Source organism: Leptidea sinapis, chromosome 19 (assembly GCF_905404315.1).
Source record: "Leptidea sinapis chromosome 19, ilLepSina1.1, whole genome shotgun sequence".
Taxonomy (NCBI): Eukaryota; Metazoa; Arthropoda; class Insecta; order Lepidoptera; family Pieridae; genus Leptidea; species Leptidea sinapis.
The window spans coordinates 322,420-345,148 of NC_066283.1; the positions used below are offsets into that span (position 1 = coordinate 322,420).

The following is a 22,729-nucleotide window of genomic DNA, read 5'->3' on the forward strand; positions in this document are numbered from 1 at the left end:
TTACAAACGCATTTTGTATAGAAGCGCCTGTGCTACATAGAAATTATTGAGAAAAAGTGTTCGTCTAAAGTTATACGACTACAGAAGAAGGTGCGCTTGTTCCAAAAGCATGTCTTCGCATTTTAACCGCGTAACGTAGGCTAGCCTACTGGCCTTTTATTGGTGCACCGCATAAATCTTAACGAATTAGGTCGCAACTCGCCAGATAAACAATTAAACCAACGATCACATATCTGTCTCACTCGTTCTCATGTGCAGAGATAATAGCATGTTTCGCTCTGCTGCAAAATGCAAGTCCATTTTGTTTTTTACTTTATTTCTTCAATGTTTTGATTTTGTTTTTACTTTTTGTATAGTGAAATAAAATAAACGAAGTTGCTGTGTGTTGTGTGTAAAAAATAGTTATTAGGTTATTCAAATATTATAGAGAAATTAAAAAAGGTTTTTTTTGAATATGTAAGGTTATACAAATTGATATTACTTGAGATATCTGTGATGGTGAAAATTTTGTCTGATAGCTATCATCATTACAATATGGCACACCATTTATTATTAATTCATTGAAGTTAATTATCAAATTCGTAATAGTTATTTATCGTCACCCATGCTTTAAATCCTTTATTAAAGATTCTGAAATAGTTAGCTTGTAGCCAACATTAAAACACCCAATGTTCTAGTAACCATTACATCATTTAAAATAGTGTTGTAATGTTGTACTGAATTTCATAACACTTTTATTTTTTTTCATTTCCTTCATGCTCATAGAGTTTAAACAGACGATGCGTGGCATCTGTATGAATTAAAAAAAAAAAGAATATATTGGTTTACGCATGTTCCACACCACCAGAACGTCGCGTGCCTTAAAAAAAGTAGGTTATTTGAATCCCCGCCGTTTTGCTTCGATAAATAATTATTTCATCAATATTTAGTTTATTTGTAAACTAGCTGACGCGGCAATCCTTGTTTTGCCGTATAATTTGTATCGATCTTTTGTTTGATAGTTGATAAGAGATGGCGCTAGTCGTATTCATTAGTAGCAATCACACTTCTTTTATATTTTGTATTATTTACACGATAGTTTTATAAATTATAACCTATTTGTTGTTCTGGGGTGGAAGCTACGTTATTGGAAAGTTTTTTCAAAATCTATTCAGTGGATTTTGCGTTAAAGAAGTTCAAACATACATCCAGACATCCAAACTTTCACATTTATAATATTAGTAGGATAATCAGCAATGGATGATATCAGGTTACCACTAGGATTGCCTATTTTAATGTTAGCAGTGAGCCATCCGTTCCAGAATCTTTTAGACGATTCATGTTTTGGGTGTAGATAAAGTCTCGTATGCAACTGTTGATGATTAGGTAATGAATTATCAAAACAGTCACGCGATACTATTATGATGAGTTGTCCACCAATGCACCTGTTGACGTGTGTTGCAGGCTTCATGACCAAGAGCCCCGCGCGGCGCCTGGGCGTGTCGGGCGGGCCGGCCGGTATCCGCGCGCACGCCTTCTTCCGCGACGTGGACTGGGAGGCGCTGGGCGCGCGCCGCCTGCGGCCGCCCTTCCGCCCGCGAGCCGTGCGTACCGCCTGCCGCCCGCAGGGTGCCGCCCACGGACTGTTGACGCCGGCCGCCCGACCGCTCGAGCGGTCCCGACGGCTTCGAGCCGTCAACTGCATGACGAAATTCCGTCTTGCCGTCGACCGCTCGTGAGCGATCGCGAGACATCCACCGACTGCCGTTGACTGTGCTCGAACTCGACGTTCCCTCTAATCCTTCTACTGGTTGTGTACTTCTCGTAATTGTGTCTTCGCCTCTTTTGTTTATTATGCTATTCGTCAACCGGAGACATTGAAATCCTAAAATAGTTGAAAAATGTATCTTCATCTTCGGTTCTTTTCGACCCAAATTTATTTCTCTTTCGACGTCGCCGCCGTCGTCTTCGCCGGAGCGGAGGCGGCAAAAGCGGTGCTTCCTCGTCGGAATCCTCGATTCGACTCCGGCGGAAAATCGACTTCTCGAGCGGTCGACGCCGAAAACTCGAGCGGTCCGTGTCCATCGGTCGGCCGCTAACTTCTAGAGCAGTCCGTGTCCGGCCGCCCTTGGATCCGTGTATGGAATTTTTTTATGAAAACTGTACCTCTGTACCTAACACTTATTCGCCCGTTAATGTTTCACAGAAGAGCAAGCGCGACGCGACCAATTTCGACGCAGAGTTCACGAAGGAGGAGCCGAACCTCACGCCCGTGCCCGCCGACGTGCTGCGCGCTATCAACCAGGTGACCAGACTTCCGACCGCACCATTACCTTTCATAATAATATTTATTCCTTTCATAATATCGCGAAAACCTTAAACAAAATAAAAAACTTCTTCAACCGACTTTCAAAAACAGGAAGTTCTTAATGTCGACGATATGGTATCAACAACTCGACGTATTCTAATTCAAATTCAAATTCAAATATTTTTATTCAAAATAGGATGTGAAATCACTTATTGAAAATCAAAAAAAAAACTACCACCCATTCCAAAGTGAATACCTCAGGCCTGAGAAGAATGGGCGCAACAAACTCAGCGGGTTTGTCGGGTCTATTGGCGGGTCTGTTTTAACAGTGCTCCTACACCATTATTCTAAAAGCGTAAATGAAAATTGCAAGTCTTAATTTTTTGATTTCTCAAAAATCCTGAGTAGCACTGCATTGTAATTGACACAGTGTAACAATTTTTTTATTCCATCAACTAAACGTTCTGTTTGTCTCGCCCTTAATGTCGTAAAAATGTGTAAACATTTTTGTGTTTCGGTCTGAAGGGCGCCGTAGCTAGTGAAATTACTGGGCAAATGAGACTTAACATCTTATGTCTCAAGCTGATGACCGCAATTGAGTGCCGCTCAGAATTATTGGGTATTTTAAGAATCCCGAGCGACACTGCATTGCAATGAGCAGGGTGTATCAATGACCACCAGGTGAAAGTCCTGCTCGCCTCAAACGCATTAAAATAGAAGCACTGTACATTATACCATTTACTACCATTGGAAAAGTTGAACTTTAATGGGAAGAAGTGGCAAGAAACTCATTGCTACTATTCTTACACATTGCCTTTTAATTCTTTCAGAGAGCTGAAATTATATTCATATATATGAAACTGATTTTGATAATTATAATAAAACTAATCATATTTAGAGAATTTAATATATAAGCAAAGTATTATTATATGAACTCTCACTAAAGTACTTTTGTTGTAGGAGGAGTTCAAAGGATTCTCTTTCGTGAACCCGGACTACAACCCGCAGCCCGCCGGCAACTAACACGCTCCCGCCCACCCCGCGCCGCTACCGCACATACCTGGATACCTTTACAAACTTATTTACCATTTGGTTTTATCCTAAAAATAATATAAAATTTGCCATCATTCAGGTTATCCATGAAGCATACATTTAAAAGTTGGTTGTTCGTATAAAGTGTGCTAGCTTGCGACCTCTTTGCGCACCATTTATGCCTCTCTTTCTTTGTCATAATATAATTATTATAGATTTTAAGAGACATTTCTGCTATAATGGGTTTTGATCTGCGGTCATGATGATCAGCGCTGATGGCATCAGTTCTCTGACCCAACCCCGAGAGACTGATACTTGAAATATAATGAATTATGCTTGTCACACAACGAAATTATAATATTCTGAGCCCTGAATCAAAATGATTAAGGTTTTTAAATGCATCCAACATTAGTTTATTCCTTAATTTATTTCGGGTACCGACGAACAACTGCTATCCCTTTACCAAAAGTGCGCGAGCAAGCGATAGGTCCGGTGGGCGCGATCGAAGGGCATAACGTTCTAGTCACGAGTGCTCGACTCTCCGTCGGCCACTCAGTATTGCAACCTCCGTACAAGTATTATTGTGTTACGGCCGCCGACTGCCAGTGTAACGGCCGATTGTTGTTATTTTTTTGTGCAATATTCTGGAAACATGTGTAGAAGAGCTGACATTTTGTCATTTAATTTTAATTACATATTGTTGTAAGCTGCACAACTTAATTTGTGGTACTTCCGTGAAACTAGGTTAAGTTAAGCTTCGTACACAGAGCCGCCAAGAGTCAACAATAGTTAGTTGACATTAATTGTCGGCCGTCTGTTAAGGCCTCGAGACGCCGCGGCCGCAGCGATATCAACGCTTTATTTTTAGTATTTGTTATGTTCGTCTGTTAAATATGAGGGAAATAAATGAAGCACCGTTTGAAACATTCTCGCGGCCTAAACCAAGTCTGTGAAGCTGGCTCGAAACAGCTGATAATTATTTCTATCCGCTGAAACTTACTATGAAACTAAGTGGTTTTGAATAAATTGTTAAGTATAAATATTTGTTGCGACACAATAGTGTGTCTGTATAAGTATGGAAACGGTGATAAATATGGAACGTCTCACGGAGACCGCCGGCGACGACTCGTCTCGAGATAGCCAACCTGATGTCGCGTGACACGTGACACTCAGGCCCCGCCCCAGCCACGCCCGTGTCATCAAATTAATTTTCTTGTACATCTGTCCATAGATATGCCGACCAATATTTGTTTTTATATTTATTGAGCATTTATTTTGTGGCTCGTAAACGTTACTCTATCGCATAAGTTTGTATGAACCGACCGAGTACCGCGGGGGGCGGGGCGTATGTGTGATCGGAACTAGCGTGCATGTTTGATTGTGCTTCAATACTTATATTATTGGCACACAAGTCAAAGCGTTGGGCTCGTAGTGGTCACAGCTATGCGAGTGTGTTTAATGTCAAGCAGTTATTTTGTTGAGCGCCATTGACCAAACACAAATTGCACAATACTCATTCGTTGAAATATGGTTATACTTCAAATACTAATTATTTCATTCAATTTATTTATATATTAACAATAGGAAAGTGAGTGGGAAACGAGAAGTCGGCTTCGGGTCCACTGTGTGTTGGGCAGTTGTTAGCGCACTGCTGAGTTATATGTGTTATATGTCTCGAGGTACTTCCTGGAGGGCTGTACAAATTGTAGTTATCAATTACAAAATAATGTTGCAGCCATCTATAAAGTAAATGTTATCAACCCGGGCGCGGGGTCCGAGCGATCCATGTGTCGACGACTGTTCTCCCGCTCACTGAAGTCGGATCTCTTCGCAGCCTCAACATTTGACCAACGCATTCGAGTGTCTGTGATTGCTGGTAAATCGTTTCAGTAATATCTATGTCTTAGGTAATTAAATGTTCGATATAAGTATATTTATAGATAGGAATTTTTATCTCTACATGTTCAAATGCATATTATAGAGATAGGTGGTACTTGGATGGCTGCGGCCGCCCGGACCTTACCTCCGCTGTCCGGACATCGCCGTCTCTCATTATTGACGCGGTTATAGTCACTCGTAGCCATAGTTTATTTATATTTAATTAATATTATTTAACACTCGTTGTACGAGCAATAGAAACCCAAGTTATCTGTAAGTTAGTCATCATTAATGAGATTATAGCATCTAGTTGGTTCAGTCAGTATTTTATATTTGTTACTTTAATCTCCAGTTTATATCGTCAATGTTACTGTTGTAATAATTTTGAATTATTTATGAATTTTGTGTATGACACACTTTGCCAGTTAAGAGTGTGGTACGAATTATTATGTGACGTGTACGAATTATTATGTGACGCACGTCGCACAGTACTTCGTGCGGACCTAGTATTATCTGTTAGTTGATAGTTTGTTTGATACCAAAGTTTAGTTTAGTTGTTTAGGAGATGCGGCCTGGAGCCTGGAGCGCGTTTTGGCACAAATGAAGGCTTTATGTAGACAATAGTGTAATTAATATATTATATTAAATATATCAACGTAAGTGTTCCGCGCATAATGTATGAGATGATTATTTAATACAGTGCAGATTTCTGTTGTAGTTGTGTTACTAATTGTTTTCGTTTTACCAGATATTAATAATATAGATTGTTAGTGAATAAATAACATAATGTATGTGGGCGACTGGATCGTTGAAGGTCCTACCGACCGTTCATTGTTAGTAGTAGCTCGACATATTTATATATACAGTTACGCCTAATTGATGTGTCTGATTGATGGGAGCTACGATTAGATTCGTACAGCTCCGACCCTTGTTCTACATGATAGTTGGTTCCAGTGCTCTGTACAGCACTCAGATTCCAGTCGAGTCAAGGTTAACAAAACGAGTCACCGATATGTATTTGTTAACACTGACAGATGAAATCTGATTGGTTATAAAGGTAACTTGTCAACGAGTTGGAGCGGCTCACAGATCTGTCGTCAGTTTCGTCTATTTATTGTAGTCGGTGACGTATTTCCCGTTGTTAGTGTTTGTGATGTCGGTTTGCGTTAGTAGTTAATGTTAATTCGATAAATTGTGAAGGTAGTTTTTACTGTAGCGTAGTAGAGCCAATCTGGTGTAATCGAGACAGGAGTTTGTGTCGTGTAGTATAAGTCAAGGCCTATTGGAGTGCAATGTCAGAATGTTTCCCTGTCATCCATGTGACGTCACGTCGTTTGATGGGCGTGGCCTCCATTGTTAGTTAGTGCGTGATATCGATACAACACGCGCTTCTCTTATAGTTGTCGAGTAGAATGGTGGGCGTTCATTTCGCTTCGTATTTGTCGGGCGAGGTCATTTTCATTGCTTGTAAGGCCTTTTCTAGACGGATGTAATCCAGTGTCCCATCAGGGATGACCTTGCTTGATGTCATCCATGTAGACTGCAGGTGTCATCCAAATACTGATATGACCTTTATTGTCCTTGGATTGTAGGCCCATGATTCCATCTGTGGTTTGAGAGCGTGTATTACATTCGTTTAACCGGCGGATTACTTGGAACAAGGACAGTTGCGCTTTAACAGTTACTGCTTGCGGACGTGTTTGAGAATAAAAATGTCGCGCGAAGACCACGTCCATGTCGGTCAGCTAACGCGTTGGAGCTGAGAGTGAGCCGCCCGTCCTCATCCCGATGATGTCTTTGTCAAAATTCTCATACAAAAGTTATGCTCCAACCGAAAAGAAATATGGTTTCTGTGTGTCCTTTATGCGATTCGTGTAATGTATTTTAGTAAAGTGCTTTATCATTTGTATCGCTGTTGTGAGAAGGGTCTGTGAATTATTATTCGGTATTATGATAATCTTAACACGTCGTCGCTGTTATTTGCGGTTTTTATATATTTTTATTTATTATGAATTTTTATCCATTTTGACATAGTGTACCTAGATTTATTTGTACCATTATATATTGTTTAGTGTAACGATAGCTGGTTAAGTAGAACAATTATTGTATTCAGAGTTGTTATCGCTTGATGCGTGATGATTATTAATAAATTATTAAGATGACGTCACGTCCGCATGTAATGCTTCCTTCCGTTTTACAATGTTGTTGTATTTTTAATGTTTTGAGGGGCATATGTTGTGAATAATTTGTTAGTTGAGTTGTTCCGTCTATTTTCCTTGTTTGTTAGTTTGTTGGCGATATCGGACTCTTAGGCCTGTTGTCCACCAAAGCGGAGAGGAGAGGACATAAGCCGCGAAGCTATATCTCAATATGAGCTTTGTTTATAGCAACGCTTTCGGGTGCGCGAGGCGCGGGATATTCGGCCGCCCGCCTATACAACATACTATAGACTAATGTCTCTGGGCCCGGCCACAATATTGCGTTGCGACGTCGCATCGTAAAAATCTACGTCTGTTGTGTTATGGTGCTTGGTCTGATTTCCTCATCGTCAAGACTTGATGTTGTTTTATAATGAGATTTTTTTTCAAAAATAGGAGTTGGTCGTATAGATGATATTCTTTAATTTTTTTGGCCCCAGCTCCGGATTTACATTGTGCGTTCAATTTTTTTTCGTACGATACGACGCCGCAACTCAGTGTTGTGGCCTGGCCCTCTCTCCTCTCCGCTTGATCCATTTCAACCGAAGCTAAGCGGAGAGGAGATGAGAAAATAACGAAATCTGATTGGTTATCAAAATACATCTCTTCTCCTCTCTGCTTTGGTGGAAACCGGGTATTATCCGTAAGCCGCGTACTCGTTATAGTGATTCGTTCTGTTAGATTAGCTTGAGCAATATGTCCGCCACGGTGAGCACTCACCCTGGTCGGCAGTCCGAGTGTTTATTTGATAATCTCAGCCGTGAGTTCTGATTGCCGCGCTGTTGCTATGTTCTGCCTGCGATGACGAGTACTAGGTATATAATACAGTTAAACCTGGTTAGGTAGGTTAAGCACGTATCCCGGACGTGAGAAACTTCTATTATTGAGAGTTGCAATGAGGTCCTGGTTCTTTTTGATTAAATTACCTCTGTTAATGGGACTTTTTGAACCTGGTTAAATGAGATTTGAATTCTAAGACTTTTCGATGTTTTCCTTTATAATTGAGACTCTGTAGGTCAATTACCTGTATAGGTGAGACAAATTTATCAGGTTTTAACACGTTTTTACATGTTCACGAATGCTTAGTTTGTACTTTGTCAGTATTATCTCAGTTTTTGACCTAAAAACAAGGGATTAAATGTGTGCAAAATATCCAAACGTAAATAAAGCGGGGGTCCTTGTAAATGAGAGAACCATAATTTTAAACCTGCTTAGTTTGAAAACTGGATTATTGGAAACCCTCAATAATTGGTACATATGTCTTGGTCCCTTGAGCTCCCAATTAACCAGGATTCACTGTATATCTATATCCCACAGAGAATGGAGTTGACTCCTCACAAGGGTGTCATAGCTGTGGTCAGATCTCAACGTTTCGTGCCAAAATATTATTTTGATACTTTGTTACAAGATCTGTCCTCAAATAGTTTCGCATGAAAGTATAATCACAAGACGCGTGACGTCCGCTTCGTACGAAGGTTCCCATGAGCCACCCGCCTGCAACCGAACAAATATTGTAGGTTAAACGAGTTATAAGGAGTTACATAGTTTATTTACTTGGAAGGACATGTTACGTATATGATACATATTCTATTGCATATTATATTTATACACGATTATTAGTTAATATTGAAATGAAACTAGATATTGAATGTTATCTTTCCGAAGGTAGTGGCGACGGCTTGTGGTGTTCTTATGCGCGGTATGGGGCTCGCTTTTGAGTCAATATCGTGTACATAGCTATTTATTTACGACACAATTATATTAAGTCACGCTTCTCAGAGGCGGCGGTTACCAAAGATTATAAAGTACAAAAGTGCGAGCACCGCACGCCGTCCCCCTCCGCCACCCCCACCACCGCGACCAACGTTGAATCTCGTGCCGTGCGTTGGTTTATTGGTGTGCGTGCTAGTCATGGTCACCTGTGTAATGTTACATTAGAACAAGAGCGTGGTTGGCTGACAACATGGCGACAAGACGAGGCCGTACTTCGGTGTCGAATAGAGCCCGCCGTCTGCTGCCAACACTGACCTGTATAAATACCACTGGACAGGCTGTTCCATATGTTTGACAGCAAATTTTTTGTGCCTATTTGAAGCGACACTCGCGAGCGTTCTGAGAACTAATTTTAACGTATAATACAAATGGCTGCGAAGGAACGTACAATACTCTGCACATAGAACAGGTATAGTAACTAGACATCGGTTTGGCGTGGCCAACATGAGACAGATATACTTATAAATATAGGTCCATAATATAACACAAGTGTTCTTTTCACTATCACTTTTACATCGTAAAACACAACATCGCACCATATTTTCCTTCGATTTTACTTAAAATTGTCACTGATGTTGAATAAATAGTGGATATTTTACACGTTTCACAACATTAATAGCTAGAACTAATAGACCCAAATAAAAGTAAACAAAATATCTGCAGCGCTGTCAAGTTTGTTTAGCATACCTGGTGTGCTGACCTTGAAATTTCTTTACATAAGACTCGCATAAGTTTTTCTTTTTTTCGTGTGAGTGAGACGGAAGCTATCAATTAGTCTAGTTGCTATGCTTGGTCTATGAAGTATTTTTGCATGTTGAATTAATTTCGTTTGTTTTCCGTGCATTTATACTTCAAGAATCAACGTAATAAAGTACACATTTTTTTTGTAAATAGTTTCCCACCATCTATCGATTTTTGCTGAGATTGTCATCACTAGTTTTAGCACCGCAGACTCTCGCTACATGACCAACAGCTCTATAATGGCGAATATCAAACAGACACAAAAGCACTTTGACAGCTTCCAGTCCAGTGGTGTATAGTAGAGGTCAGTGGCTGCCAAGCTAACGCGTTCTATTTTATTGTGACATTCGGAAACTTGCAAATGGCGAACGTTTACAATTCCGTGTGTAATCTAGTCTTCGACTTGTGTGCGGCAGTTATTCGCGTGCTTGTTGTGTTATCGTAGATGTAACTTGGATCTAGCGAGAGGGACGCCCTAACGCTATAGATATATAATGTAATTGTTGTTTGTTCACGGGTCACTATTAGAACACATAGCGAATAATAATATTGCATATAATATAGTTTTATGATTAAATAAATATATATATGTAATCCTACATGTCTATTAAATGAATGAAAACATATTGTGTTTGTTTTGTTGATGATGTGGACGATGGGTCAAGTCTCGCATCTACACCTATTCGACTCAATCGGTTACTGCGCAATTATGTTTTTAATATCTACATATTTCATTTAAAAAAAACATATGCCTATGAATAGCTTGAGACATTAGCTTTATATTGGCACCATTATCATGAGAAAATATTCAGTACTTTTTTATTTTTTTTTCAGCAATTTAAATAGGCATATAGGCAAACTGACTCATCACAGTACCAACGAGTTGCCCCACTAACACCCCTATAAAACCCTCCACAACCGGTCTTTCTTATCTTTCGCTTGACAGAACTTGACCTGTTTACTTCTCCGGGAATTTCATTAGTTGTTTGGACAAAACTATGTATACTACGCCTAAAGAAGATGCTCAAGTTGTTGCCCTCTTACACCAAGGACTTAGTCAGCGTACAGTCGCTGCTCATCTGCACTTGAGCCAGTATTATGTATCAAGGGTATACAGAAGGTTTCAAGACACGAGCCTTTAATCGGAGACCAGCCGCCAATGTACTTAAGGGAAAGACGACCATTTGATTGTATTGACACGAGAGTGGAAATAATACTCCGCTTATAGAAACGAGTCTTTATTTGAGTTCACTATTTCTGAACTTGCACTTCGCCGGTCCGGCGCTGTTCCTCTTGTGGGCGGCGGTACCTTCAACGCGTCACACCACACCGAACACTAAGTTTCTTCTATCTTCTTAACCTGAAACACTTTCTACTCTTCACTACTTCTTTTCTTCTTCTTTTTCTCCTTTACACTTTCGAGTAAGAACTAGAACTGCCGTAGGCCACGCTTAGTACGGCTGATATACCCCCGAATCTGTTCTATTTTCAAAATGATTCTCCCATTCCATCTTTAAATTTAAATTGTACTAGAAATTTATATTAACTATTGTTATCCTGCTTACACATTTTCCATCCTCTTTACTATGTTCGATTTGATCTTGAACTTACTAGAAATTTCAATTAACAAAACCCAAAAAATTCCATACACCCGGGTTCGATACACCTACCTCCTGGTAGGGTCTACAGCGTCTAAAGTTGACACTTTTCCGGTGAGCTACGAGTATTGTTGACGGTGCTGTTGAAATTAACAATGTCTTGAAGTTTGACAACCCCTGTCATATACGTCGAAGCGTTGCTACGCAACAGTATCAACCTAACTGCGAAACCGGCACCTGACTGGCGTTAATGTGCAGCAGGAATTGAGACGTGTTCGGAAGCTGCCGCTTGAGGGAAGTCAACCTCGTTCCAAAACGACCTGCCACGGGCTCGAAATTGACTGCAGCTCACCTGCAAGTTTGCCCACAATTTACACGAGAACATTTAAAATGGAGCGTTGCGCAATGGTGGTCGATCTTGTTCATTGACGCATGCAGAATGTGCCTACATGGCAGAGGCCCCGGCCTACAGGCTTACAGGTGTCCAACAGAGCGATTTGCGCAATGCTATTTCGCTGAGACAACAGCATACGGCGGTGGCTCTTGCATGGTGTGGGTTGGTATATCTTTGCAGGGAAAATCAGAACTCTTTTTTCGTTCTCGGGGGAGGATGCGGGCTGAGAGCTGATCGATACATAACTGACATTTTCCTGGACCACGTTGTTCCTTGCGCAGGATTTGTTGGTGAAAACTTTGTGTTGATGCACGACAATGCCTTGTGTCATACGTCGCGTTTTACTCAGCAGTTCCTGAACGGAGTTAATATACAGGTGATGAACTAGCCTGCGCTCAGTCCAGACATAAATCTCATCGAGCAATTCTGGAACCAGCACAAAAGTTTTGTCCGGTCCAGAAATCCAGTGCCTTCGACCATGAATGAATTGAAGGTGGCCTTATTAGAGGAGTGGGACGGAAGACCTCCAGACGCTATTCAAAAATTTAACCGACTGCATGCTGTGAGAGGCATAGAGCTAGGGGAGGCAATACAAACTGTTGACTTAATAAATAACTCCAAGTTTTATTACATTCTTTGTTTTATGCGACCACAACATATTTTCCAAAATACCCATTTTCCCTCCCTTCTCATCCAGATAGCATTAATTTAAAATGTACTGAATAAATTATGACAATGTTGGTATCAATTTATAGCCTAGATTTCAAACTCAAATGATATATGTTTTTTATATAAAAGTCGCACGGACGAGTAAAAAAAAAGGACTCCGCGCCGTGATATTAACATGTGAAGCATCTTTATGCTAGTGTGTGTGTGCGGTTACGGGGGATACCAGTTACACAATTTTTTCTCCCTTAAATAATCATATATGGCCACCAATTTATTTATCTATTTATTAAAGCACAACACATCATATACAATACAATTTTCGTAATCTAATGTTACAATTAGTAGTTCTAAAGTATACGACAATTATGATGAACATAAAAATTACAAAAAATACTCCCTTCTTATTTTAATTACTTCTGAAAAATAGAACTAATACTATATATGCTATAATTAAAACAAAAAAATAAAAAATGAAAGTACAAATTATAACTTTAACTTATTAAAATAATGAAGACGAAAAAAAAATAAAAACTACTTATTTGACAAATGCAGATTGAGTACCAGCTAAGTGTTTAACAACACTTTCTTTAAAACTGACCAGCCCACCACCGAAGTTCTGAATTGGTATCGTTTAACTTATTGTACTCGCGAAGAATTCGAGCGAGAGGCGCCTGAACTCCCAGGTTGGTTTTTACAGAAGGAACTTGGAAGATTCTCTTGATTTTGAACCTTGGGAATAAATATGGAACAGCAAGGTTAATGTTCTGCAAGAGGTTACTACATTGTATTTGACCGTTTAAGAGTTTGTACAAAAATATTACTCAAAATATTATACAAGAGATCTCCGATCGAGCAATGAAATCATATTAAATTTCCTGAGGCGCTAATGGTACGGGTGTCTATGAGAGAATCCAGTACTAATGTATGCAAGGTGTCATGTGAATGCTCTTTGGATACTCTCGATGCGTTGCGAATGGATCGTATATAGGGGATTCCATATTCATTCCATTCCACCAATACTTATATAGTATCCTTTGATAGTATCGTTTTACACTTTTTCACAAAGCACGACGGCAATTTAAAATATTTTATTGCGACGCAAACTGATCTGTCACAAACGATGGCAAATCTGATAATGGCGGCTGATCGGCTTGTATAAGTGTGGGGCTATGAATTTACACGTGTACCGGCTTGTTTTTGTGCTTCTCTGTTATGTAAGGTGACACGGAGTCCTTCTTTTTTTACTCATCCGTGAAAAGTAGTATATTTTCTTATCTATATTATTTATATTTTGTATTCTCGTGTATTTGTATTATAAAAAAATAAACAAGAGACAAGAATGCGCCGGATTGAAGAAAAGTGACGGTAGCCGAATAAATGTGAAGTGTGAATTCCGTTGAGCACGTGAGAGTTCGGTTTTAGTAAATTATTATTATTAAAATTAATATAAACTAAACACTACACTAAAGTAACTGGATAGAATAGCAGTTACATACCTTAACGCGATGTTTTTTCCGTTTTGCTTCTAACATTTATTTGAAATTAAAATTTTGTTTGGAAAAATTGTTCTGCCGTGGAGGACTCCACAGAGTGGTGACGCGGGGCAAAAAGTTTCACGTAAAGCGTGTGCTTCTAGAATGCCAATAATTAACAACAATGTGGGTAAAATTTCACATTTTGACGTGTGGTTAATGTCAGCTGGTGAACGGCAAAAGTGTGCTTAAAGACATTATAAGCACACTTTTCTCCTTAGTCGTGTGTCAATCAACAAGCATAAGTGTGCTTTAAAAATAGCTTAAATGATACGTTAACAAATCCAAAAAATGATGGTGTGACTTATCATCGGTAAGGTTATTTTATTGAAGTATATAAGATTGATATGCAAAAAGCGTAAGTAATTTAATACAACGAATATTTTTTCATTAAATATGATATAATATTATTGACAAGTCCCCGGACAAGACCCGCTTGTCAGAATGGGACAGATGAAAGGACACAGTCAGAAATGAAATCATTGAGTCGCTCTTTTTAACCGACTTCATAAAAGGAAAAAAAACCTCAATTTGTCGGTATGTTTTTTTATGTTTGTTACCTCAGAACTTTCGACTGGGTGAACCGATTTTGATAATTCTTTTTTTATTTGAAAGTATGTGCTTGCCGTGTAGCCCCATCGAGATCTGACAATAGCAACCATGACAATACCATAAATGTCTTAAATTTGTTATAAATACGTGCGCAACAAATTTACGAATAACTCAATATCGCGCCAACTGATTTCTTATTTTATTAAAAAAGATACACTACAAAGGTAGTTTGGTGATATTTGGTTAGGTTCTGCTTATTGGATCCATGACAAAGTAACGGAACTCTTCAATTTTTAGGAGCAAATTAACAATAGGTACTAGGCCGAATCTTTTTTTCAAGCAATTTTCGTAGTAAAATACGATGATCAATTGAACTCCTTATCGGCTTATAGTATGGGTGCGATCTGTGGCAGAACTGTGTGTAATAAAATTGTAATGCGCTTACGTTCATTGCTGAATTGCAAAATTAAGTAGATCTACACATATTTAGACAAATTATTAGTAAGTGTAGTTCAGATTCACTAAAAAACACTTAACAAATAAACAACTGACTTCAAAAACACTATTCCAAAAAAATAGATATTTTTTTTATGGAATAGGAGGACAAACGAGCGTACGGGTCACCTGTTGTAAATTGATCACCGCCGCCCACATTCTCTTGCAACACGAGAGGAATCACAGGAGCGTTGCCGGCCTTTGAGGAAGGTGTACGAGCTTTTTTTGAAGGTACCCATGTCGTATCGTCCCGGAAACACCGCATAAGGAAGCTTATCCCACAGCTTTGTAGTACGTGGAAGAAAGCTTGAAAACCGCACTGTGGAGGACCGCCACACATCCAGATGGTGAGGATGATATCCTAACTTGTGGCGTGTCGTGCGAAGGTGGAATTCGGCTTCAGGAATCAGGTTAATCAGCTCTTCGGAACACGGTGATAAATGCGGTAGAAGACACACAATGAAGCGACGTCTCTACGCAACGCCAAGTGGTCCAGCCGTTCACAGAGCACTGGGTCCCCGACAATTCGAGCTGCTCTGCGTTGCACGCGGTCGAATGGATCGAGCTGATACTGGGGTGCGCCAGACCAGAGATGACAGCAATACTCCATGTGTGGCCGGACCTGCGCTTTGTAGAGCGCTAGTATGTGGGCCGGCTTGAAGTATTGCCGTGCTCTATTAATGACTCCAGTTTCTTTGAAGCCAATTTGGCTGTGCCTTCCAGTGTGCATATAACATGCACTAAAAAGTATAAAAATAATTGCGTATTTTTATACAATCTAATTAATAAATTCAATTCTAGTAACGATTATTGTTATTTTTAGAGTCGGTGTCAGCCAAGGTAGGTTTGTAACTAAATACATAGTTATAGGTGAGATGTGCTTGAGTCGTGAGGAGGCGAGAGGCGAGAGTGGGTCGCGGCGGAAGGACACCGATTCCAAAAATTACAATAACCGTTACAAAAATTATATTTTTTAATAAGATTTTTAAATAAATACGCAATTATTTTTATACTTTTTAGTGCATATTATATCTATTGTTCTGGAATACGGTTTTTGAAGTCGGTTGTTTTTTTGGTTAAATTTTTTTTTAGGATCTAGTGAAAAATTATTAGCAATATTGTAATTTGTATAATGTGAACGGCTTACAAAAACGGAAACACTTACATTCTAGTGCTATTTACACGTTAACACGGAAGTATGGTTACCTAGTGATAATTGATACTTATATACATCGCAAATATGTAAAAGCTAATATTTTACAGCTTTCCCGTACACGAGATAATGAAAGTGAATTGGCGCCAAGTCTCTCTTGCTTTGTTAAGAAATTTACAAACTCAATAAGCATATTTATATTTCACCACTAAAGGATTTAAGTTTTTTGGATTTAACCACATTTAAAATTTGACAAAAGCTATATTGTTATGAGATATGTTGATGTCCGCTTACATATACGTGTTTACATTTGGGGCATGTGCCATATTTCGGCTTTGATTTTGTATGAGGTGCATGTCTATATTATGTATAGAATGTCATTGGCTGCTGTTAACCTGAACAATACTAAGCACTACCCGTGATATAGATGTGCGGTAGAAGATGCATAGACCTGATATTTCTAAGTAACGCTAAAGAATCAAGCTGATCGGAGAACACGTGACGTCGTCGATGATTTGGGAGCGCCCGCGAGTCGTGCCGAGTACTCCATGTGGGGCCGTATTTGCGGCTTGTAGAGTTGCAGGCGGTGGCTTCAAGCGAAGGACCTACTGTCTCGCATTCTCTAAATCTTTGACTTTTTTTTATAAAAATAGGGGAAGAGACCAGCACCACGTTCAGCTGATGGTAATTGATACGCCCTGCCCATTACAATGCAGTGCCACTCAGGATTCTTGAAAAACCCAAAAATTCTGATCGGCACTAATATAGAAAAGTGTTATTGCAGATAACACAGCAGATATTTAGCAGCGGGAGGCTCTTTTGTATAGGATGCCGGCTAGATTATGGGTTGCACAACGGCGCCTATTTTTGCCGTGAAGCAGTAATGTGTAATCATTATTGTGTTTCGGTCTGAAGGGCGCCGCAGCTAGTGAAATAACAGGGCAAAGGAGACATAACATCTTTTGTCTCAAGGTGACGAGCGCAATTGTAGTAATGGGCAGGACGTATCAATGACCATCAGCTGAACGTCCTGCTCATCTCGTCTCTTATTTACATAAAAAAAATCATAGCGATCGTCGTCCAAAGGGTAGTTTAATCACTTTTCACGTGTAAGTAGATTTGAGGGATGGCATAATGCATAGCTGTAGTAGCACATTTTACTAACTTGTGACTAAAGGACTAAAATATTTATTTTGTTATAAACAGATTTTGGTCTTTAATTTTGCCTCTTTGTAGGATGGTATTCTGCGGCGCTTTTACTCTTGCATAAAATGTGTACCTGCTGGTGTCTTTCTTCTTTCACGTTATTCTTTATTAAGATTTTAAGATTTCCACAAGACAGGAGTGGTAAATATTTACGCATAAAAACTGTTCAATTAGAGACAGGATTTTCCTGTTGGTTACCTTATCCTAACAAGATATCTAAAATGTGTTTGAACGTTCACTTCAGTTTAAAAATTAAGATTTCCGTTTATCCATGAAGAAATTCACGAGGCTTTCTGAAAGCGCTGAACCAATTTGTACCTACCATGACTTATGTACTTATTTGACTCGGTGAGACTACGAATTTGTTCAATGATTCAGTTAATGATTCCTTAAAAAACACAGCATAAGTTTTTCAAGAGTTTGTAAGCACTCGCAGTACATTCTCAGAACCTAACATCTCTCTAACCTACTCATCTCGCCAAAAACCAAATAAATACACTAGATTTTTCGCAGAACATAATATATTATGTGCTTGTAATTTAGTACTTCATTGCGTCAAATATTTCTAACATAAAGTTATATTCAGTGTTGTAACAATATGGTTCTCTACAATTTTCTACATTTAAAACCATATCGATTTTGTTTGTAAGTTTTGCATGCATTCTTTTTGTGATTTTTAATAAATATTCTGGTGATAATTTATTGATAGAAAATGTTATAAAACTGATCTTTACTTATAATCAAAATTCATTATTTTTATGTTTTTCCTATTCAGTACCTATCCTTTGCCATTAAAATTGCCGTATTCAGCTTGATATATCATTAACATTCATTGGTAATTTTGACGGTTAAAAATTTAATTTACCCTTATCGCGCGAAAATAAGTTTTACCTACTTCAAAAATTTAATTGACAATTCAAGTGTTCTGAAAAAAACTACTCGAATTAAAAAATAAGACTGATACCCATTTCGAACATATTTATCTAATGTACGTCTGCCTATTAAAAATGACCAATATGTCGACCTAGAAATAAGTATGTAGTTTAATAGAATTATTTAATTATCAACCTATTGTGTAAATGAGCCCCAAACATTTTATAAACATTTGTTGTGGAGTCCCGGCTGGCGAGCCGCGAGCCCACTTGTCGCGAGCTCGAATTAATTTATCATCAGAAATGGGGTGATCTTCGAGCCATTATGCCCGGCCGCCATTGAAAGCGATATCGTTTGTGTTTTTATATCGTCAGCTGCACGAGTGGGGGCGCCATTGTTTGTGATCGCGATCAAATGGGATTTACTGTCTAACATCTGTATCGGTCTATTCGAACCGACGAGCCAAGTGTCGACCTGCTTCCGAGGGATCCGTAGACCATAGGGCGACATTGATGTTCAGTATTTGTTTGCCGTACTCTTAATTGTTACTTATTTAATCCATTTCATAAATCGTCAGTGTAACAAATAATAATTTATTCACGAACGGAATCTAAAAAGTATTTTTATCTTAACAAAAGCATGGTTATTTGTTCTTCAAACAAATTCGTTTAATTTTGAGCGTTTATCGTCAGTCTCTCAATTATAATGTCATAGCATCTTAGACTGAATAGAATCTTCAATAGATTGAACGGAATTGTCTCCGCCACGAAATCCAAACGAACTGAAGCTCCTCCTAATAATTCTCGAAGACATATAGGTAATAGGTGTTCAGGATAACAAGTAGGTACTCAGCAGACTTATTATCCAATAGAATATTTTTATTATTTTTGATTTATTGATATCTGCAGTACGGTTAAATTTCGTATCTGACACATAAAGGTGCCCCGCGCAATCTTTACTAGAGATCTTAATTTTTACAGTGAAATCTTAAATAATTTGCGAGTCTTGGCTACCGTCTAATCACGAACGTTTGATGTAAGATTTGCATTCTGTCCTGTGTCTGAAATTTTTTTGAAATGTACGGAACCATTAACAGTGTGTTTACCGACACCATGTGTGGCCGCTTCTTTATTTGTTTTGCGCGTTTTTTGCGGACATGTGTGGTCGATCGGTCATATCGCGTCCCTTGGATATAATTTAATTCATTAGAGTGATTATTGTGTTTAGTTGTGCGTTACGCCGCGTAATCCGGTGATGGTTCACGGTTCATTGAGCTCTCACCGCATGTGACAATCTCGTTTTGAATTATTATGATTTAAACTGTTTATAAAATACGTTGTTACGCGATGGGCTTGAGTAAGTTTTATATAATCGTTTTACAGACATTTCTTTTCAAGTAACCATATTATGTATTAAAGCAACAGTTAAAATTCTATTAAGGCAATTTAGAAATTTTGCTGTGAATTGTGGCGCGAGTGGTGGGTATATGTAGTGTGTATCAATGCCCGTGATGGTCGTCAGCATTACCAGAGGTGAAGAGATACGTTGCCGGCCTTTGAGATGGGAGTGTGTGAATATAGCGTCCGGCAGGTGTTCCACTGAGTGGCTGTGTTGAGTTGTACCGCCTGCGCCATCAAGTCACGTCCATATTTATGTATCTCGTATCTCGGAAGCTCAATATTATTGTTTTGTGAATTATATCACTCGATATATCATCACAAACATGTACTAGTTACGGTTCGACACCGCCGGGTACTTTGCGTCGTAATATCCACGTCCACGTCTGGCTCCCTACACTTGTAATGGGCGGGAGACATATTTTATTCAATATACTCTGACACAAGACTGCACCCATCGATATCTATATTGATAATTTCGTCAAGGTGCACGGTAGACTCCGTTTGAACTCCATTGAAACCGTACCTGTATAATAAAACATATTAAAATTGAGATTTCGAGGAGACAACATATTATATCCTTAAAATTCTGATTGTCGAGTATATTGTTTTATTTAATTTTCAGAACACATGCAGTCATAAGGGCATAAACATACATACAGTTGGTAAACTTAAAGCACTAAAATCTTATAAACACAGACCTGGAGGTTCTTAAATATTTATATTATGCATATAATATATTTTGTTAATCGCGAGGCTTGAAAAATATTAGCAAAAGCATTAAATTACGAAATATGCCTATTCATGATAGGAGGGATGTATGTTAACATTAGATCACTATTAGTTACTAATAGATATTAGGTTAGTTATTAAAAGGTAGGTACTACTTAAACTACTACGTACTATCAAATAGAAAAATCATATTAAAACTTACTTATCGATAAATATAACCACCAAAGGAAAATTAAATCAAACTTTATTATAACAACTTAGGTATACTAAACTAGCTTTTTAAGGTTGCAAAATGAGTTATTAAATGTATCGATATTACATAATTATTTATTACAATTTATTGGGACCCGTTTGAATAAAAACATGCTGATCGTAATTTGTGCGAGCAAAGTTTACGTGAAAAAGATTTTTTAACGTAAGGGGCAGTAAGGAACTTTGAAATTTACATTTTCCAAAAGATTTGGCAACTGAACCTTATCTTTTATTATCTTAAAAAAGAACATAATATCTAAGCAAAATCTTCGGTTACGAAGGGAAGGGATATTGAAATGTTTCGCCGCTTCTACTGATCTTTCAAAATAAACACCTGCTTTGTAATAGAGTGATTTTAAGAATTTATTTATGAAGTTTTTACACTTAATAATTACTGAAAACTACAATAAAACATTTTAAGAGAGGGATGGTATTATGCATAGTGTTTATTAATGTATTATTATACACCATAAATATTTTATTAAGTTACAGACTTTTTATCTTTGATTTTGCTTTCTTGTGCGACGGTATATGTGGTCGATTTTTGTTTTTGTGTAATTACCTTTTTACTCTTTTAAACTCTTACTATATAAAATGTGTACGTAATTAGACACAAAATTATAATTCGTCCGATAACTGAAAAACGAGTGGTCAAACAAAGGTTGTTTAATGCAGAGTTTCAAACACTTTTTTGACGATATGGTTGTAGAATAAAACTTTTACTGTTTAACCTATCCTACAAGCCAAGATCACTTGGAAATTTATTTCGGCGTTATATGCAACCACAGACGTTGCAACAAAGCTAGTGCAAATGCTTTGCAAAGGGATTTATAGAAAAACGGCTGCAATACTTGGAACTTAGTTTAAAGTTTACAGAACTGCATTCCCCTTAAAGACTTCCCTTTCCTCAATTGCAGTAGCTACTCTTTAAGATTAATTAACGAGGCAACGCCAGGCTTTTGACAGTCAAACTAATAATGTGCAGACAAATACTGAAATAATAATTGTGATGTGTGTGAAACTATGCTAGACAAAAACTGTCAATTACCAGAGACAATTAAAGCATATTTGGGTATATGTCCGGTTTTGTGGCAAGGAAACTAAATACTAAATTAAATTGTATAGATTGCACACAGTCTTTGTTCGCAATTTTCACGAACGGATCCCCATAAAAGATTTCGGTTGTTTGGCGTATCCGTCAAGTGCTTATTATGTAATATCATGAAAGTGTAAAGTGGAAAATGCTTAAAAAGCGAACATAATTTTTTTTTTATACGATAAGTACAAATATTGAATTACAGAATCGTTTTAAGTCAAGAATCACTCGAAAAACACACTTTAAAGTGTTATTTAGATGTATTCGAAAATGTTATATATTGTTTGTTAATGTAATTGTAACTACTTGTTACATAAGTTATTTGCGTAAAAGTTAAATTTTTTAGAAGTTTTGTTTATTTAACCCGTCGTTTTGGTGACCTATGCAGGAGCACGTTTTCATCCTTTGAATGTGTAACACTCGCGTTAGTCGAAGAAAATATTATACTTATTCTGAAAAGATTAAGGTACATATTTTTTTTATGGAATTCTGATGATGTGATCACCACCGCCCACATTCTCCTGTAGCACCAGAGGAATCACAGAAGGTCGGCTTTTTTGATGGTCTACACTTATCTAGCTAATCTAATATATAGTTCAAGAATTCATTTCTTTTATTATGACTGATCCCCTCGTACATAACGTATACATCGTCCACGTATCAGACAAACATTGACGTTAATTAAGTAATCACTTACTGCCAGCGATCGCGGCTCAGAGGAGACTTGCTTAATATTGCTAAAGCAGTTCTGGTTATTGATTACCAACACTAATAGTGTGCACGCACACTGAGCTCTACTATTTCATCCATATTTTATATTTAAAAAAAGCCCGCTGAGTTTCTTGCGCCCATTCTTCTTAGGTCTGAGGCA

General features: G+C 38.2%; 1 protein-coding gene across 1 annotated transcript in view; it reads left to right on the forward strand.

The window, feature by feature from the left end:
* Window positions 1-10,535, forward strand: part of LOC126969749 (protein kinase C) — a 37,112-nt gene extending 26,577 nt beyond the window's left edge. The window contains exons 17-19 of the mRNA XM_050815308.1: window positions 1,444-1,583; window positions 2,186-2,284; window positions 3,248-10,535. Of these exons, the coding sequence (XP_050671265.1) occupies window positions 1,444-1,583; window positions 2,186-2,284; window positions 3,248-3,310 (302 nt within the window). The 3' untranslated portion in view covers window positions 3,311-10,535. The remainder of the gene's footprint in view (window positions 1-1,443; window positions 1,584-2,185; window positions 2,285-3,247) is intronic.
* The last annotated feature ends 12,194 nt before the right edge of the window (window positions 10,536-22,729 follow it).